Genomic DNA, 16,943 nt, shown 5'->3' on the forward strand with positions numbered 1-16,943 from the left:
TTTTTTTCTTGGTGGTACTGATAGCCTCCACCAAAAATGGGCATGGTCATGTGTCATCAGGGGGCGTGGTCACACAAAGCTAGAGAAGTGACTAAATGACAATAGAGGCGTGGACACAGGAGACAGGGAATGAAAAACTGGGAATGACTGGGGGTGGGTTGGCTCTTGCTTGGGGGAGAGCCAGGCAGCTTGTGCTTACAATAGTGGAGCCTGCTCTTCATGCTGTCGGCGCTGCTGATGCCAGTCAGTGTGACAGGCTAAATCAGCAGTAGCCGGTAGCTGCATACAGCACCAATCATAACGCTGGGTGGGCGGGCTGCGGATGCATTATATTTAGACTTAAAATGAAAATAGAAATGACAGTGTATCAGGGGTAAGTGGTACTGCGTACCTGCAACATATTTCTTACAGGTACTCCGTACCACGCCGTACCCCCTTACTTGCAACACTGGGCCTGTATTATACAGTATACAGTGTGTGCCCTGCATTATACAGTATACAGTGTGTGTCCTGCATTATACAGTATACAGTGTGAGGCCTGCATTATACAGTGTGTGTCCTGCATTATACAGTATACAGTGTGAGGCCTGTATTATACAGTATACAGTGTAAGACCTGTATTATACAGTATACAGTGTTTGTCCTGCATTATACAGTATACAGTGTGTGTCCTGCATTATACAGTATACAGTGTGTGTCCTGCATTATACAGTATACAGTGTAAGGCCTGCATTATACACATACCCTCCAACAGTACCGAATTTGCCGGTACAGTACCGTTTTTTAACGGTCTGTACCGGCAAATAAAGCATGTACCGAATGTACCGGTTTTTAAAGAAATGACAGCCGGGCGACTGTCTGTGCGCTGCCCGGCTGTATATATATCAAAGCAGCGGCAGCAGTCTGGTGACTGTCCGTCGCTATTATCAATTCTCCCTCTGGACGACCGCTCGCGGTCCGGCAGCCAATCAGGAGCGGCTGCCAGACCGCAAGCTCCAATTGGCTCGCTGCCTACGACCATGCCTTCCATGTGAACAAGTGCACTGACTGCACAGTGCACGCTAAAGAACAAGCTTATATTAGCGGAGCAGTGGCTTTGCCTGCGTTAACCCTTTACAGGCACTTCTCACACAGCTCAAGAGCTTACATACACGCTGCCTGGAAGGATCCAGATTCAGTTCCGCTGGTGTTGTAAGAAGATTGTGCAGAGTAGGAGCAGGTCCCCAGACCTGCGAAGAGGTGAGATGGGGGACACCAGTGACCCGCAGGCATGGGATCGGTCAGATCCCTCTCCACCTTGGGCCTTCTGTTTGGCCCAGTACTTGCAATGTTCCTGTACTGTACGGCAGCGCTATGTTTGAGGCACCAGGCATGGTGGGCCTCCCCTCGCCCAGTCTATAGAAGGTTGCTGGACCCCGGGGAGGGTTATGGGCCAGTCTTCCTATTCCTAAGCCCTAGGCTCTCTCTGCCCGGCACAAATTCTGAAAGGTGCCGTGGCCACGCCCCATTTACCAGTGGCCACGCCCCTTTCTGGATTTGTACCGATTTCTGCCCTTGAAATGTTGGAGGGTATGTATACAGTATACAGGGTGTGTCCTGCATTATACAGTATACAGTGTGTGTCCTGCATTATACAGTGTGTGTCCTGCATTATACAGTGTGTGTCCTGCATTATACAGTATACAGTGTGTGTCCTGCATTATACAGTATATAGCGTGAGGCCTGCATTATACAGTACACAGTGTGAGGCCTGCATTATATACAGTCTACAGTGTGAGGCCTGCCTTATACAGTATACAGTGTGAGGCCTGCATTATACCTGTATACAGTGTGAAGCCTGCATTATACAGTCTACAGTGTGTGCCCTGCATTATACAGTATACAGTGTGAGGCCTGCATTATACAGTATACAGTGTAAGGCCTGCATTATACAGTATACAGTGTGTGTCCTGCATTCTACAGTATACAGTGTGTGTACTGCATTATAAGTATGAGGCCTGCATTATACAGTATACAGTGTGAGGCCTGCATTATACAGTATACAGTGTAAAGCCTGCATTATACAGTATACAGTGTGAGGCCTGCATTATACAGTATACAGTGTGTGTCCTGCATTATACAGTATACAGTGTGTGTCCTGCATTATACAGAATACAGTGTGTGTCCTGCATTATACAGTATGAGGCCTGTATTATACAGTATACATTGTGAGGCCTGCATTATACAGTATACAGTGTTGGGGCCGTGCCGCCGGCATTGTACAGTGTGGGAACTGTATCATCCAGCTACAGGAGGAGCAGGGGAATGGTAGCCTACCTACATCACCATGGCAACATCTAGCACCACCCACCAGGCTATCCTGGTGACGTAGGCGGAAAAGGCGTGTCCGGGATGCCTGTTTGTGCTCCCAGCTGGCAGTGGCATGTCCGGGTTCCGTACAATGCTGTGTATGGGCACTGGCCAGTTTCTTGCCAGCCACAGCATCCGAGCGCTGGGTTCTTGAGGTCGGGAGCCGTGTAGCTGGCGGAATGGGCTGTAATGCCTAATGCGGAATCATCCCCAGACTACATTACTACACTGGTACCTGTGTGCGGGACATGTCCGGGCTTGGGTGTATGCGGGACATCTGTGTGCTGTGTGCTGTGCTGTGCTGCTCTCACTGATTATTAGATGTACACTGATATAGGCATTCATTACGTCTATACCAGAAACGATGTCATCATAGTTAGAATGTCGACACCTACAACGTGGAGACACATTGGGCTAGATGTACTAAGCTTCAAAAAGTGTTAAAGTGTAGAGATAATCTACCAGCCAATCAGCCCCTAACTACCATTTTTCAAGCACAGCATGTAGCGCGGCAGGTACCTTATCTCTCTCCAGGGATACATTCTGTTTGATTTGGTAATAGTTTGCCAGAGATGTGGTACATGTAAACATTGACCCCCAATTAGTGTAGCGCTTTGCTTGCCGTGCGTTGTTCCTGGTGCCTCGCTCCACAGACATTTCACTTGGCACACTTTACCATCCCTAATTGTAGTTCATGTGGATAGTAAAGTATGAACAAGTCCAAAACAATGAAGAAAATTGCAAAAAATTCATGTTGAACCCATTGTCAATGTTGTCCTTTGTCTATGTTGACCTGTCAACCATTACCATGTAAGAAATTGTAAATAATACATAATAATTACCATGAAGTACAGGGTGTGTGTTGCGAGAACCCATCAATAACACGCTAGGGGTGGGACACATGAGTTACAGGGTACAGTATGTGTTATGTGAGATCATGGCAGACACATTCAAGAGTGTGACACATGCAGTACAGGGTGTGTGATGTGAGATCATGGCAATAACACGCTAGAGGTGGCACACATGCAGTACAGGGGGAGTGTGATGTTAGATCATGGCAATAACACGCTGCAGGTGGGACACATGCAGTACAGGATGAGTGTAATGTGAGACAACGGTAATAACATGCTAGGGTTGGCAACACATGCAGTACAGGGGGTGTGAGATCATGGCAATAACATGCTAGAATGGGACACATGCGGTACAGGGGGTGTGTGATGAGACCACTGGTAATAACACACTAGAGGTGGGACACATGCAGTACAGGGTGTGTGATGAGAGACCCCGGTAATAACACGCTAGAGGTGGGACACATGCGGTACAGGGTGTGTGTGATGAGAGACCCCGGTAATAACACGCTAGAGGTGGGACACATGCGGTACAGGGTGTGTGATGAGAGACCCCGGTAATAACACGCTAGAGGTGGGACACATGCGGTACAGGGTGTGTGTGATGAGAGACCCCGGTAATAACATGCTAGAGGTGGGACACATGCAGTACAGGGGGAGTGTGATGAGAGACCACTGGTAATAACACGCTAGAGGTGGGACACATGCAGTACAGGGTGTGTGATGAGAGACCACTGGTAATAACATGCTAGAGGTGGGACACATGCAGTACAGGGGGAGTGTGATGAGAGACCACTGGTAATAACACGCTAGAGGTGGGACACGTGCAGTACAGGGTGTGAGATGAAGGACCCCGGTAATAACATGCTAGAGGTGGGACACATGCAGTACAGGGTGTGTGATGAGAGACCCCGGTAATAACACGCTAGAGGTGGGACACATGCAGTACAGGGTGTGTGATGAGAGACCACTGGTAATAACACGCTAGAGGTGGGACACATGCAGTACAGGGTGTGTGATGAGAGACCACTGGTAATAACATGCTAGAGGTGGGACACATGCAGTACAGGGTGTGTGATGAGAGACCACTGGTAATAACATGCTAGAGGTGGGACACATGCAGTACAGGGTGTGTGAGATGAGGGACCCCGGTAATAAAATGCTATGAGATTGCACACTGTCCAATTACACAAGCCTGGATAATTAGTAATATATATGTGTTTGTTGTTTCCTAGGCATGTGTGACCTATAGAGATGGATCAGAGACTGGAGGAGTTGGTCGAGGCACTGACTACCTCTGGAGAGCCACAACTCAACCCAGCACAACTCAGGCAGCTAAAGAAAATCTGCAAGTATGCAATTCATTATCTGGGTGCAGCCCTCTGGGTCTCCGACTACAGCAATGCTTGTCACATATAGGTTATGGGGCACTTGTGGTGAGACAGGAGAAAGTATGACAGTGTTGTGTTGGAACGGCTGCAATTAGGGTAGAAAACCTTCCACAAGCTCAGCCTTTGTAACGTAAAACTGAGGAGTGTACCCAAGGGGGAACCTATTTCGTACATACTAGGGCAGGTGGGTGGCGATGATGTTACCTATAGAAAATATGAGGACTATGCTCTTTGTTAGTCAGAATATTCCTATACATAGCTGTCTATCTCCCCATCAAAAGAAACCGGTAAAATAGGAGAATCAAGTGATGTTACTGTAATCTGTTGTGAACCCATCTAGTATAAATAGATAACGGACGTGTATGGCCTCAACCATTGTATCTGGGGATGTTATTTTGCATAGTGTAACAGTGACAGAAAATAACTGTGTGTTCTCCAGGTGCCTTGGGTAAAGATCCGTGAACCTTTTCTACACAGCAGTACAGAGTATATCGGGGGATGAGTGCCATGCTAGTGAAGACAGGGCAGCATGAGACAGTGACACGAGGGGAATGGAGACAGCAGGAAGCCACAGATTGGGAGTTATATAGTCCCCAGCAGCACAGAGTATATCAGGAAATTAGTCATGTGACTGAGGGCAGGGGCAGTCACATGTAAGGAGGGGAATATAGGCAGCAGGAAGACACACTGAGAGATAATGTAAGGAGTGGGCTTCCTCAGCAGCACAGAGTATATCCGGAAATTAGCCATGTGACTGAGGGCAGAGGCAGTCACATGTAAGGAGGGGAATATAGGCAGCAGGAAGACACAGACTGACAGATAATGTAAGGAGTGGGCTTCCTCAGCAGCACAGAGTAGTGATATCACCTGATACATTGATGTAGGATGACTGTGGTGGTAACATGCTGCGTATGTCCTGCAGGTCTTCAGATGAGCAGCTCAGTCATGTATACCACCTGCTGATGACACAGCTCAGCCAGGACCACGCGGAGATCCGCCTGTCTGCCTTCCAGATCGTTGCCGAGCTCTTCACTCGCTCCCATCACTTCAGAACGCTGCTGATTTCCAACTTCCAGGAGTTTCTGGAGCTCACTGTAGAGACAGACTATGACCAGCCTCTACCTCCTCCCAAAGAGGTGGCCCAGAAGCTGAAGATGCTAGCCATTAAGACTGTACAGGATTGGCATGAGAAGTATGGAGACGCGTACAAGAAGCTGTCTTTGGGCTTCCACTTTCTGAAGCAGAACAAAAAGGTAAGATCCCCAGGTGAGATTCTGCATACAACCCACAGACTCACTAGTGGCATTTCTTCTTGCTTTATGGACCACTAAACCGGGGTAGCGATGTTTTTATGTATGGCAGCTGCATGGTCAGTTTGTGTCTAGCGCGAGAGGTGGGCAATGAGTGGACAGGAGCCAGCGCCAATCAGGCCACCCGTAAACTTCTATATCCCATGAATGGTGCACCTGTGAGATTGGAGAGACTTCTCTGGATCCCCGCTGGGTCACTCAGCTATTCCCAATCGCATGACCAGCTTTTTTCCAGAATCGGACTAGTATGAGTGACCTCTAATCCGTAAATACTGTATAAGGTCACCCAGCATATAAATGTCTAATGGTTTTTGCAGCTAGTTTAAACCATTGTTCTGCTATTAACTATTGTAGGTTCTCTGTCTTTTTAGCTAAAAATAAATAATTAAACCACCAATATAAGTAAAAAGTACAGTGTAATGTATAGTTAAATCCTAATACCCTGATTACACTGCTCAAAAAACCCGGGTTATTGCGGATGACCTGGGTCAGGCCCCCCAAAAAATTACCCGGGTCCAAAGACCGGTAATCTAAACTGGGAAACAAGCAGGGGTGAACAAATGGGTAAGACCCAGGACCTGTTTGTAGCAGTGGGAGAGCCAATACACACCAACTGCAGCATCCTGCGGTCAGTCCGGAGGGGGGGACAAGGCGCCGTCTCCACCGCTGTCTGCGCTGCTAGGCAGAAAGCGGTGATGCCGGGGTGAATGTGTATAGATGCCGCACACATGAGTTCAGCCACCTCCTCTGTACCCACTCCTTATAAACATGACACACAGAGCTTATAGTATTGGTGAGTTACTGCATATATATAAGGAAGGATGGTCTTATGTGACAGTGAAAATAAGAATGGCATTCTACTGAATTCTGAGCTCTGCAATCAGATATAGCAGCTATATAGAAACAGGTACAGTCTTATAATCCTACTCCAATATTTACAGGCACTTCCATATTCTAATTAGTGGTATGCAAATGAGGACCTCACAGCCTACAATGTGACACTTCATTTACTATCCGAGTTATTTGTCCATGCAGCTGGGGCTGGGCTGGACGTAGGAGTCCGTGTACTGCACCTGACACTTGCGTTGTGCTCGATGACCGATGCCGTGGCTCTTTTCTTAGGTGGATTTCCAGGACTTGAGGACCCAGACTTTGGCCCAGAGAAAGAGGGAAGAGGAACAGCAGAAACGCTTGGAGAACCTTTACAAGGAGAGAGCCAAAAAAGCAATGAGTGAAATGGAAGGTGAGGAAACTAAAATCCCTATGGTGCAAAGCAGGGTCCCATTGGGTATTTGTTTATACGTCATTCATATTTCTATATAAAACAATCATTCCAAGTCTAGATCTGGTCTTACACTGCATGACTAGTACAGATGTCCGGGACAGGGGGAGGAGCAACAGGCTGACAATCGTAGAGGCACCATACACTGCATGAGTTATGGGAGGTGGCCTCCATTCACAGCGTGGACAATCCTAATACTGTAACCCTTACCCCTAATACCCTAATGAGTATGGATGGACCATATGGTTCTTATCTGCTGTCAAATTCAATTTTTCTTTGTTTATGTAGGCACGGCCTGTTCATAAAAGGTGTTATGGAGATAACCAGTCCAGGGGGTGGGTGTGGCAGAACGGATTCAGTATGAAATCCCGGCGGTCGGGATCCCGGCATCCGGAATCCCGACCGCCGAAATCCTGACAAGGGGGGGACGTGGATCGCTCGGCACGCTAATTTATTCTCCCTCCAGGGGTGTCGTGGACACCCACGGAGGGAGAAAGTGTCGGGATTTCGGCGGTTGGGATTCCAGCGTCGGGATTCTGAACGCCGGGATCCCGACCGCCGGGATTTAAACTGCATCCAATTCATTCAAACTGGGATCTGGGAGTTCCTGGACCCCCATGCGTTCTCATGGCCCTGAAGAACTGTTTCTCGTGGATTATGCTTTGCACCCAAAGCATGATCCCAGATAAATTCCGGCATCGTGCTAATAGTAAATTACCACTGCTAATAGGATGTCCCCCTTTGGGGTCAATCCTATTAAATGCGAAGGGAACAAATAGCACTGGATTGCGCACCCTTCACAAGCTGGTTTCAGCCCAAATTCCCCATAGGGCAGCAAGCACCTGCAAAATCATCACGGCTAATAGGTGTAAAGGCTATACTGTTGTGTGTAATAATTATTTGTTTTTACCATTACCAGAAATGCTGGGGGACATTGAGTCGTGCCTCACAGAAATGCAGAATTGCTTTAAACTGTTGTTGCCGGATCCTGAGGAGTTCGGTGTGTTTGGGAAAGAGAGAGATGAGCGGGAGACATTGTCTCATCACAAACCAGCCCAGCCAACACACCAGGCGCATGAGGCCGAGGATGAACAGCCGTGTTGTAGCAAGGATTTGCCTGACGCTGCTGTGCCCAGGCATGGCAATGGCGTAGAGGGAAGACTGGATAACGCGGCAGAAGAATCCGGTTCAGAAGAGTCTGAAGACGACTTTGAGCCAGTTGAAGAGTCTTTTATCCGGGACCATGGGCTGGGTTCTCACAAGTATTCACTCAACATTGAAATATCGACAGGTACTTGTAATCCGTAAGATTGGGCTGTTCAGCTGCAATTGCCACATGTCTGTGCCGTTGCCACAGCAACTCGCCTCCTCGGTGGCTTAAATAATGCAAAATGTTGCGATAGTAGTAGTACGCATGTGTTTCCATGGCCTGCATGTCTCCAACATCAGCATGAGTACACTGAGGGCATGCTTGTATATGTGATCTAAGCCCCCTGGAGATGTGACCTGATGAGACTTGGATGCATTCCCACATACAGCACCTTTTTTTTTTTTAACATAACCTTTATGTTCTTTAATAGATTTCTGGATACCCTCTGCTAGCGAGTGTATCTAACCCCTACGTGGCCTACAGCCTGATCCGTTTTCTGTAGAGCATTGTACAACTAATATGACTGCTATACAGGGCTCTGTTAGATGGTCCTGTAGTCTCACTCACTCCAAAGGTTCAGTGTGTTTGTGGGATATAACATGTATGTAAGATGAATTCAATACAGATTCTTAATCCATGTGATGGTGCCCGTACATGGGAGATATGGCATGCTATAATCGCATGTCGTCGCATGTGTCAACCGACGGGATGTGTTGTCCTGCCAGTCGACTCTCTCATCAATACATATTATGTGCTGCACATAATATCTTTAGCATTACATGTGCGATCGCATGTGTTTTTTTTTTAAACCACATGCGATCGCTCGCAATGCTATCTGTGGCGGTAGTGGCGGCAGGTTAAAAAAAAAAAAAAACACTTTCAAAAGACTGGTTGGCCCTCTAATTGGCTGAGCTCTCTGTCAATTCTTTCCTCCACTACATCCATCTGCCAGCCCTCCTGCCACCAGCTAGCCCCTCTGCCGCCTGCTCTCTTCCAGCACCCAATGTGTCACCGCAGGTGGCATGCGGCATCGGGTGCTGGAAAAAAGCACTTGAGATGCGATGGAATATCGAATTGCGATGACACATCGCATCCGATCGTACAAGTGTTTGGGCACCATAAGGCTCAGGATGATATTGTGCCGATTCTGACACGTTGGAACGACAAAATGTTTGTATTGGCAACATTCTTCATGGTCTGTACATGCAGCACGACGGAGGACATTGCTAGCAATGGTGTCTCCCGTCTCGTCGCTCCCGGCATCGGCAAATGTGTGTGCAGTTGCTGTTGCCAGGTCCCAACTTAAGCGATGTCGCTGGGTGCACACGTCGTGTGGCGGTAGACTGAAGTGACTGTTTGCGGATTATGTGACTTTTTTTCTGTCCCATAGATCTGAAAGTAACGGAGAACAATGACAATGTGGATGTTGTTAACAGCTTGATGGATGCTCAGAAACTGGCCAAGAACAAGTACTGGCCTGCAGTACAGTCCTGGATCCAGGTACCTGCGTGCTTCTTCTCTACAGCCTGTCCTTCATGTTATTGTCTGCAGCCAGTTATCCTGCAAGCTTGTATCTGTACATAAATCCTGAGTGTAATGGTTGCTTAGGCAGGGTACACGTTACAGCACTGCAGCCCAGGAGAGAGCCTTCATGGTCTTCAGGGTAAAACACAATACTGCTAAATGTATGAAGCAGTGATAAGGGAGGAGAAGTGATAAAGTGCCTGGTACTTTATCACCGGCCAATCAGCTCCTGACTGTCCCTTTTTAAACCCAGCCTGTAACTTAACAGTCAGGAGCTGATTGGCCGGTGATAAAGTACCAGGCACTTTATCACTTCTCCTCCCTTATTACTGCTACATACATCAGTGAGCCTTACATCAGTAGTAGAGAAATTAATGGAAACACTATTAAAAGAAAGAACAGTATGGTTTTACTGCAGGGAGATCATGCCAAACAAATCTTATTGACTTTTTTGACTCCGTGACCAAAGTAATAGATGAAGGGGGGGGCTGTCGATGTGGCATATCTAGACTTTAGTAAGGCATTTGACACTGTCCCACATCGCAGGCTGCTAAATAAACTTGAAAATGTGGGATTGGATTATAAAACAATTAAATGGATAAGAACCTGGTTGCAGGATAGGAAACAGACAGTTGTAGTAAATGGAGTGCATTCTATGGAGTGACATGTTACCAGTGGAGTACCCCAGGGATCTGTACTTGGACCAGTGCTCTTTAATATCTTTGTTAGTGACATTGCAGGTGGTATTGAAGGGAAAGTATGCCTTTTTGCAGATGACACAAAGATATGCAACAGAGTAGACACACCAGGAGGGGTAAATCAAATGACTGATGATCTAAGTAAACTTGAGAATTGGTCAAGAGAATGGCAACTACAGTTTAATGCTAAAAAATGCAAAATTATGCACTTGGGACTCAAAAACCCAAAGGCTCAATATAGTATAAATGGCACTATAATGGAAACTACTGAGGAAGTGAGGGATCTAGGTGTCACTATTTCAAGTGACTTAAAGGCAGGAAAGCAATGTAGCAAAGCAATGAGGAAGGCAAGTCAGATGCTTGGTTGCATAGGGAGAGGTATCAGCAGTAGAAAGAAAGAAGTAATAATGCCACTGTATAGGTCATTGGTACGGCCTTATCTGGAATACTGTGTCTAGTTCTGGAGACCATATCTTCAGAAGGATATAAATACATTGGAGAGTGTACAAAGAAGGGCAACTAAAATGGTGCATGGCCTACATCACAAAACTTACCTGGATAGACTAAAAGATCTTATATAGTTTGGAGCAGAGAATGGAAAGGGGGGACATGATAGAAATCTTCAAATATATCAAGGGTTTTAACATAGTACAGGAGGGAAATTTTCTTCAGATGAAAAGAAGTAACAGAACACGAGGACATGCACTGAAACTGGAGGGAGGAAGATTCAGGGGAAATGTTAGAAATAATTACTTCACAAAAAGGATAGTGGATAAGTGGAATAGCCTCCCATCAGAGGTGGTAGAGGCTAAGACAGTAGAACAATGTAAACATGCTTGGGATAGGCATATGAATATCACTACAAAGAAATAAGGATCAAATATGGTTTGAGGTTTAAAAAAGGGGCAGACTAGATGGGCCAAGTGGTTATTATCTGCTGTCAAATTCTATGTTTCTCCCCCTGTATTACTAACCCTTTGCAAGTCTGGGCTCTGCTCTGAACCCATCTCTTAGTTGCATCAAAAATGTTGTACTTTAAAATGTAAAAGGGAACCAATCAGTGACCAGTATCCGGCCTGAAGGACTGCGAGCAATGGGGCGTATGGCAATAGCCAGGCCATATGATTTCTGATCTAGCTCCACATACAAATATTATTGTTTTGGGCAAACCTATCCATTCCTTCAGCTTTATCTCTGTGAAACTATGTTGGAGCACATTACATTTTTTAGCTGTTATTTAGAATTGACAAAGGGAAATTGATTTAACTCCGAAGCATGCAGCCTCCTAAGGTCTCAAAGCTATTCAATTGGCTGCAACCGCTATTAGATTTAGGGGTAATTCTATATGGTGGGGGGTCTGCTCGTGCACATGTGCGGACCCCGGGAGCTAACCGCTTCCATGAGTTTCACACTCACTGAAGGGGGGAGTACAGACATTTGGCGTTTTATGGGTGTCCCCATGAAAATGCTGGTTGTTCACTTTGGTACACAGACGGGCCGATGTCTGCCGGGGGCGAGCGGCTGACATCCCTCTTCAGCAGACTCCGATGGAAATAAGTCAGTTTAGACTATTATTTGATGGTCGCGACTATCGAATGATTTCACTCCCCTTTGGCCATATGCAAGTGGATGTATTCGCGTCCATCTCCACGCATGTTACCGAGGGAATCCAGCGGTGGGGTGGCGGGCGTTTGGCTGGGCGGCAGGCAACAATCCGCTTGCTAAGCAGCGAACGACAGATGCAAAGCCAGTGGTCCTGAATCACCCCCTTAGTTTTAGGGTACAGAACATCCTTGTGTCAGTGACTGGTGCGATACAGTTACTGCAAGTGGTAACACAGCGACTAGCCCCATGGCAATTGTTAATGCAGCGGTGACGCGCGCTCCCGCATCATCGCCAGGAAAGCCGCTCAAATGCTGGTATGACCAGCAGATAAGGGGCTTGGTGGACAGCTGTGCATAGTGCGCCCCGCCCCCGCTGACAGCGCCGGGTAGAGGGAGAGCCGCGAAGTGTGTATGGACCGTTACAGTTTACCTGCAGACATTCAGTGATCTATACACTTGTCCTCTCTTTCTGCATTGCAGGCGGCCGTGCTTGTAATAATGTGTCTCTGTGACAGACACTGGGCCGCTCCGTATAATGCCACATTTATATTATCTTCTATTTAGGTTTTCACAAAAGCGGGAATCACCGATGACGGACTGAGGCGCGCTATTGATCTGAAAAAGAAGCTGGAAGCGGCAATAAAAAAGCACCAAGAGATGAATGTCGACTCCCAGGCTGCCAGCAGCCGAGTGGTGAGTGGTTTACCCCACACATTGCGTGGCATGCTCTGAACCCCACAATCCTTTCTCTGCTTCCTAGGCAGCTGATAGGCTCTGGTTCTGCTGCTGCTAGATCTCCCTCTGTATCATAATTGTCCTGATTCTGCTAATGCAAAGTCTAGTAGTGTTACATTGGCCCTTATTCACATTGGCGCGTACGCATGCGAATTCGCACGTTTCACCCGGCAACCCCCATTGCGCATGTGCAGCAAGCGCAATGCGCATGTGCAATGTCATGAAAAAATGCTCGCAAGCAAACTTTCGCGGAGATTTCTCCGTGCGAACGAGTTCATCGGTAGTAGGCGTGCAGTGGGCGTTAGCATGGGCGCGACCATTATAATGAGCAAAAGTGGGCGTACACATGGGCGTTCACTATGAGTGGTGGGAGTGCTTTCGCATGAGTGCAAGAGGGATTGTTCCCCTCCAACGCAAAACTTTTCGCCAGCTCAAAGCAGGTTTTTAGTTTCGCACTCCTTGCTCCTTGTAATGTGCTCATTCGTACGGAGCAAACACACACACAAAATGGCTAAATCAATGGGTAAATCAATGGCACCTGCACACTATTGACACCAATACATGGTTGATTTCATGAGACAATTACCTCAGCACAACTTCTGATTGCATACCACCAGCAATCAAGTGTTAGCAGTTACAAACTTCTTCTGTTGCTAAAGTTATTTTGACCAAACCAATGCGCTAAAACCAAACAAATCCCACCCTTATAAATTTGCCTTATGTAACATACCACCACTATTGTCATTTCTACTCTGCTATATTTAGCATGTTGCCCCTGTCAACATTAGTCGACATGTTTGCTAACATTTGGGGAGTAGAGCATGTTCGTTAGCAGCTAGAGGTGAGTGTGCGTGCGCAAATGTGTGGGCGCGTGCGACCAGTTACACGTACGCACAGCGAAAGACCACCCCCCTTACTTGTATGGTTGCGTGCGAATGATTTCGCAAGCGCTGTAGGCGTGCCTTCGCCCGATGCGTGCGTGTGGTTTTTCCCGCAAGAGTGCTTGCGAATGTGCATGCGAGCGCCTGAACCTGAATGAGGGCCATTGTGCAGCGCTGGACAGGATTGTGATTGGCTACATCAGGCGCTCCCTCTTCTACAACATGTTAGTAAATCAGCTTTGGTCTCCCTCGGGGTGGAGAGGGGGTTGAGGGACTTGGTCTTGTGGGGGGTAGACTTCATCCCTGGTGGGGCGGGGAGAGAGAGACTTGGTAAATCCCCCGGCCAGCACACTGCACAAGATCTCTTGTGCAGCCTGAAGCTGGCACCTTCCTCAGCCAAGTACAGCACCTAGAAACAACAAGAAAAAAATGGGGGTAAAACCGCGCTTCCTATAAGGATTCTCCAAAAAATATAATTTTTTTCTCTTTTATATCAATTTCCTTTTCTTCGGAATGTTCAATCCATAAGTTGTAACCTCAAAGAAAAAATAAATAAAATTTCATAGTGTAGATTTCCCAATATAATTTAAAGATTAAGATTTTCTGCAAGACTGTGCCCGTACCGTATTGTGGCCTATCACCAGGCCAGGGGTTAGCGCGTAGAAAGGGGGTCACTTCCCAGAATTCAAGGATATACGCTTTATAATTCCTCCTGATTGTTCCTCAAAGACACAAATGTGTGGGGAACAGAACTCATAGCGTAAAAAAGTAAATTTTATTCACACACAATTATTTGAACACAAAACATATAATAAAAAAGCCTGGTACCGTATCTGGCCTTATACAAAAGGCTATTCAAGAAGCTCAATGGGGGTCAGATGGTGCAACCCGGGTGGACCTCCACATAAATGCCTCAATGGTAGTCCCAATGTCAAGTTCCAGATAGGAGTCCCAGGTACCTCCAAACCACCAACGCGTTTCGACTTCTAAGTCTTCCTCAGCACCTGCCTGTGGTCTACTGGCAGTGACACCTGCAGCTGTCTAGCAATAGCTGCTGGTGTAGGAATGACAGCACTAATGACCGTACAATAATAAAGCTGGTTCTCCATACACACTGCAAAGGACCAGCAAATGAGATGTATATTCTACATGATAGTAATAATGCAGAGACCTCTGGTCCATCTGCATACATATGGTAAGGCATCTCTGTTCTGGTGATCCTACGCTACATGATAATGGCATCTACTTTGGGTCATGCATTTATCTGTTTCTGTATTGAGCACTAACCTAAAAACACAAACGCTGGGAGTATTAGATGGCTGCAGTCCTCCAAGCTCTGAGTTTTATATCCGCACTGTGGAAAATGTGACCTTTGGTCCCCGCTTGGTTACTGTTCCTTGGTGCAGGTCTATATTATTTATTACCAGTTATTATATAGCGCACACATATTCTGCAGCGCTGTACAGATAATATTAGAACATTCACATCAGTCCCTGCCCCAGTTGAGCTTACAATCTATGTTCCCTACCACATGTACACGCACACACAGACATTCTAGGGTTAATTTTGTTGGGAGCTAATTAGCCTACCAGTATATTTTTGGACTGTGGTAGAGAACCGGAGTACTCGGAGGAAACCCACGCAAGTACGGGGAGAATATACAAACTCCACACAGTAAGGGCCATGGTGGGAATGAAACCCATGACCTCATTACTATGAGGTGGTAATGCTAACCACTACACCGTCCGTGCTTCCCTGTGTGTCACCCGGTGAATTGTTGCTGCTGTTGGATAGTATTGTGCCCCCAGAATCGCAGAAAATATTCCTGTCACTGGTGTACTGTAGGGATGGCCATCAATGCAGACGCCATCGATTGTTGCCATCAATGGCGATTCTGTACCCAGCCATCGATAGTGGTAAACTATTTAATGGATAACCATTGATAGTTTAGCTATCGATGGTTATCCATTGTATTTGACAGTGTCCCACACCTTGAAAAAAAAATCTGTTCTCCTTTGCCATTGATGTAGGGAAGCCATCTAGTTCTCCCACATCGATGGCAAAAGTATTTGACATCGGCCATAAACCATCGATGATTTCAAATCATCGATAGCCATATCTAGTGTACTGTGGGGAAGGATACGCTTCAAGGCTGCTTGGTGTCGCTGCCATCTTTGTTGCAATACTTCCAGGTGTGTAAATAAAGTTTTATAATTGCATACATTTTACCTTCCGCTTTATAAGCCGTTACATATAGTTTTTTTCATAAAGAACCATCTGTATTTATCGCAGTTATGAGTCATTGTACATCTCACCTATACACAGACATGGGCACTGACTGTGTGGGATGAAACCACATTCATAAGATTGCAGGTCCCTTGTGAGCTAAACTGATCTGCATAGTGCAGTAATGCAGCTGGTCAGGAAATGTTGGGGTCATTTTACTAAATCTACTAAAAAATTAACAGATGTGATGTTTCCCATAGCAAACAATCAGATTCTATCATTTTCTAGGAAACTATAGAGTTCGCAAATTAATAATTATCGTAATGAAGACTTTAGATCGACATTCAGAAAATTGACCACTGCTGGTTGACATTGATAAGATCATGATTAGAATGGTCGACGTTATAGTCTACATGAGTTTTTCCACGGATTTTTCATTTTTAGAACTTTTCATAGTTAACATCCACATGGCCCACAACTGGGAACGGTAACGCAATGAATGATCAACATGCAAAGGTTAGAGAAAGTCATAAAGGTACTAATGATGTGATGCGAGTAAGTCTATTTCCAACATTCGGAATCTTGCCTGAACAGCACATTACAAAATATAAGGGTACTGTATATTCAATGCATGTCGAAACTGCCGTCTTGCCGAAAAGACGGCAGTTTTCAACATGACTAGATAGGAAGGGGTTCCGATCTATTCAATGCTAGCTGTTAATTTCCGGCAGTTCAAAATCATTCAACCGGCCGAAAACCAGGTGGATTGGTGGAATAGCCACTAATTCACCTGCTTTTGATGGAAACACCGGCAAAACCGAAAGGTTTTGGCCATGCTTCCGGCAATCTCAATGCAACATAAAAAGATGCCGGATTGAGGCAGGGAGGACCGCGCCGGGTGAGCAGAAGCAGCTTACACGGCGCTGTTCTCAATTCTTTGTTGTG

The 16,943-nt window shown here is 46.4% G+C and overlaps 1 protein-coding gene across 1 annotated transcript in view; it reads left to right on the top strand.

Annotated features, from left to right (window-relative positions):
* The first annotated feature begins 2,382 nt into the window (after nucleotides 1-2,382).
* The window catches only part of UVSSA (UV stimulated scaffold protein A), a 54,050-nt gene continuing 39,489 nt past the window's right edge, over nucleotides 2,383-16,943 (top strand). Inside the window, exons 1-7 of the mRNA XM_083149363.1 lie at nucleotides 2,383-2,580; nucleotides 4,433-4,549; nucleotides 5,511-5,841; nucleotides 7,021-7,141; nucleotides 8,100-8,471; nucleotides 9,721-9,830; nucleotides 12,721-12,849. Coding sequence (XP_083005489.1) covers nucleotides 4,452-4,549; nucleotides 5,511-5,841; nucleotides 7,021-7,141; nucleotides 8,100-8,471; nucleotides 9,721-9,830; nucleotides 12,721-12,849 — 1,161 coding nt within the window. The 5' untranslated portion in view covers nucleotides 2,383-2,580; nucleotides 4,433-4,451. The remainder of the gene's footprint in view (nucleotides 2,581-4,432; nucleotides 4,550-5,510; nucleotides 5,842-7,020; nucleotides 7,142-8,099; nucleotides 8,472-9,720; nucleotides 9,831-12,720; nucleotides 12,850-16,943) is intronic.

The sequence above is a fragment of the Crinia signifera genome, chromosome 1 (assembly GCF_055691185.1).
Source record: "Crinia signifera chromosome 1, ASM5569118v1, whole genome shotgun sequence".
NCBI classification, from domain to species: Eukaryota; Metazoa; Chordata; class Amphibia; order Anura; family Myobatrachidae; genus Crinia; species Crinia signifera.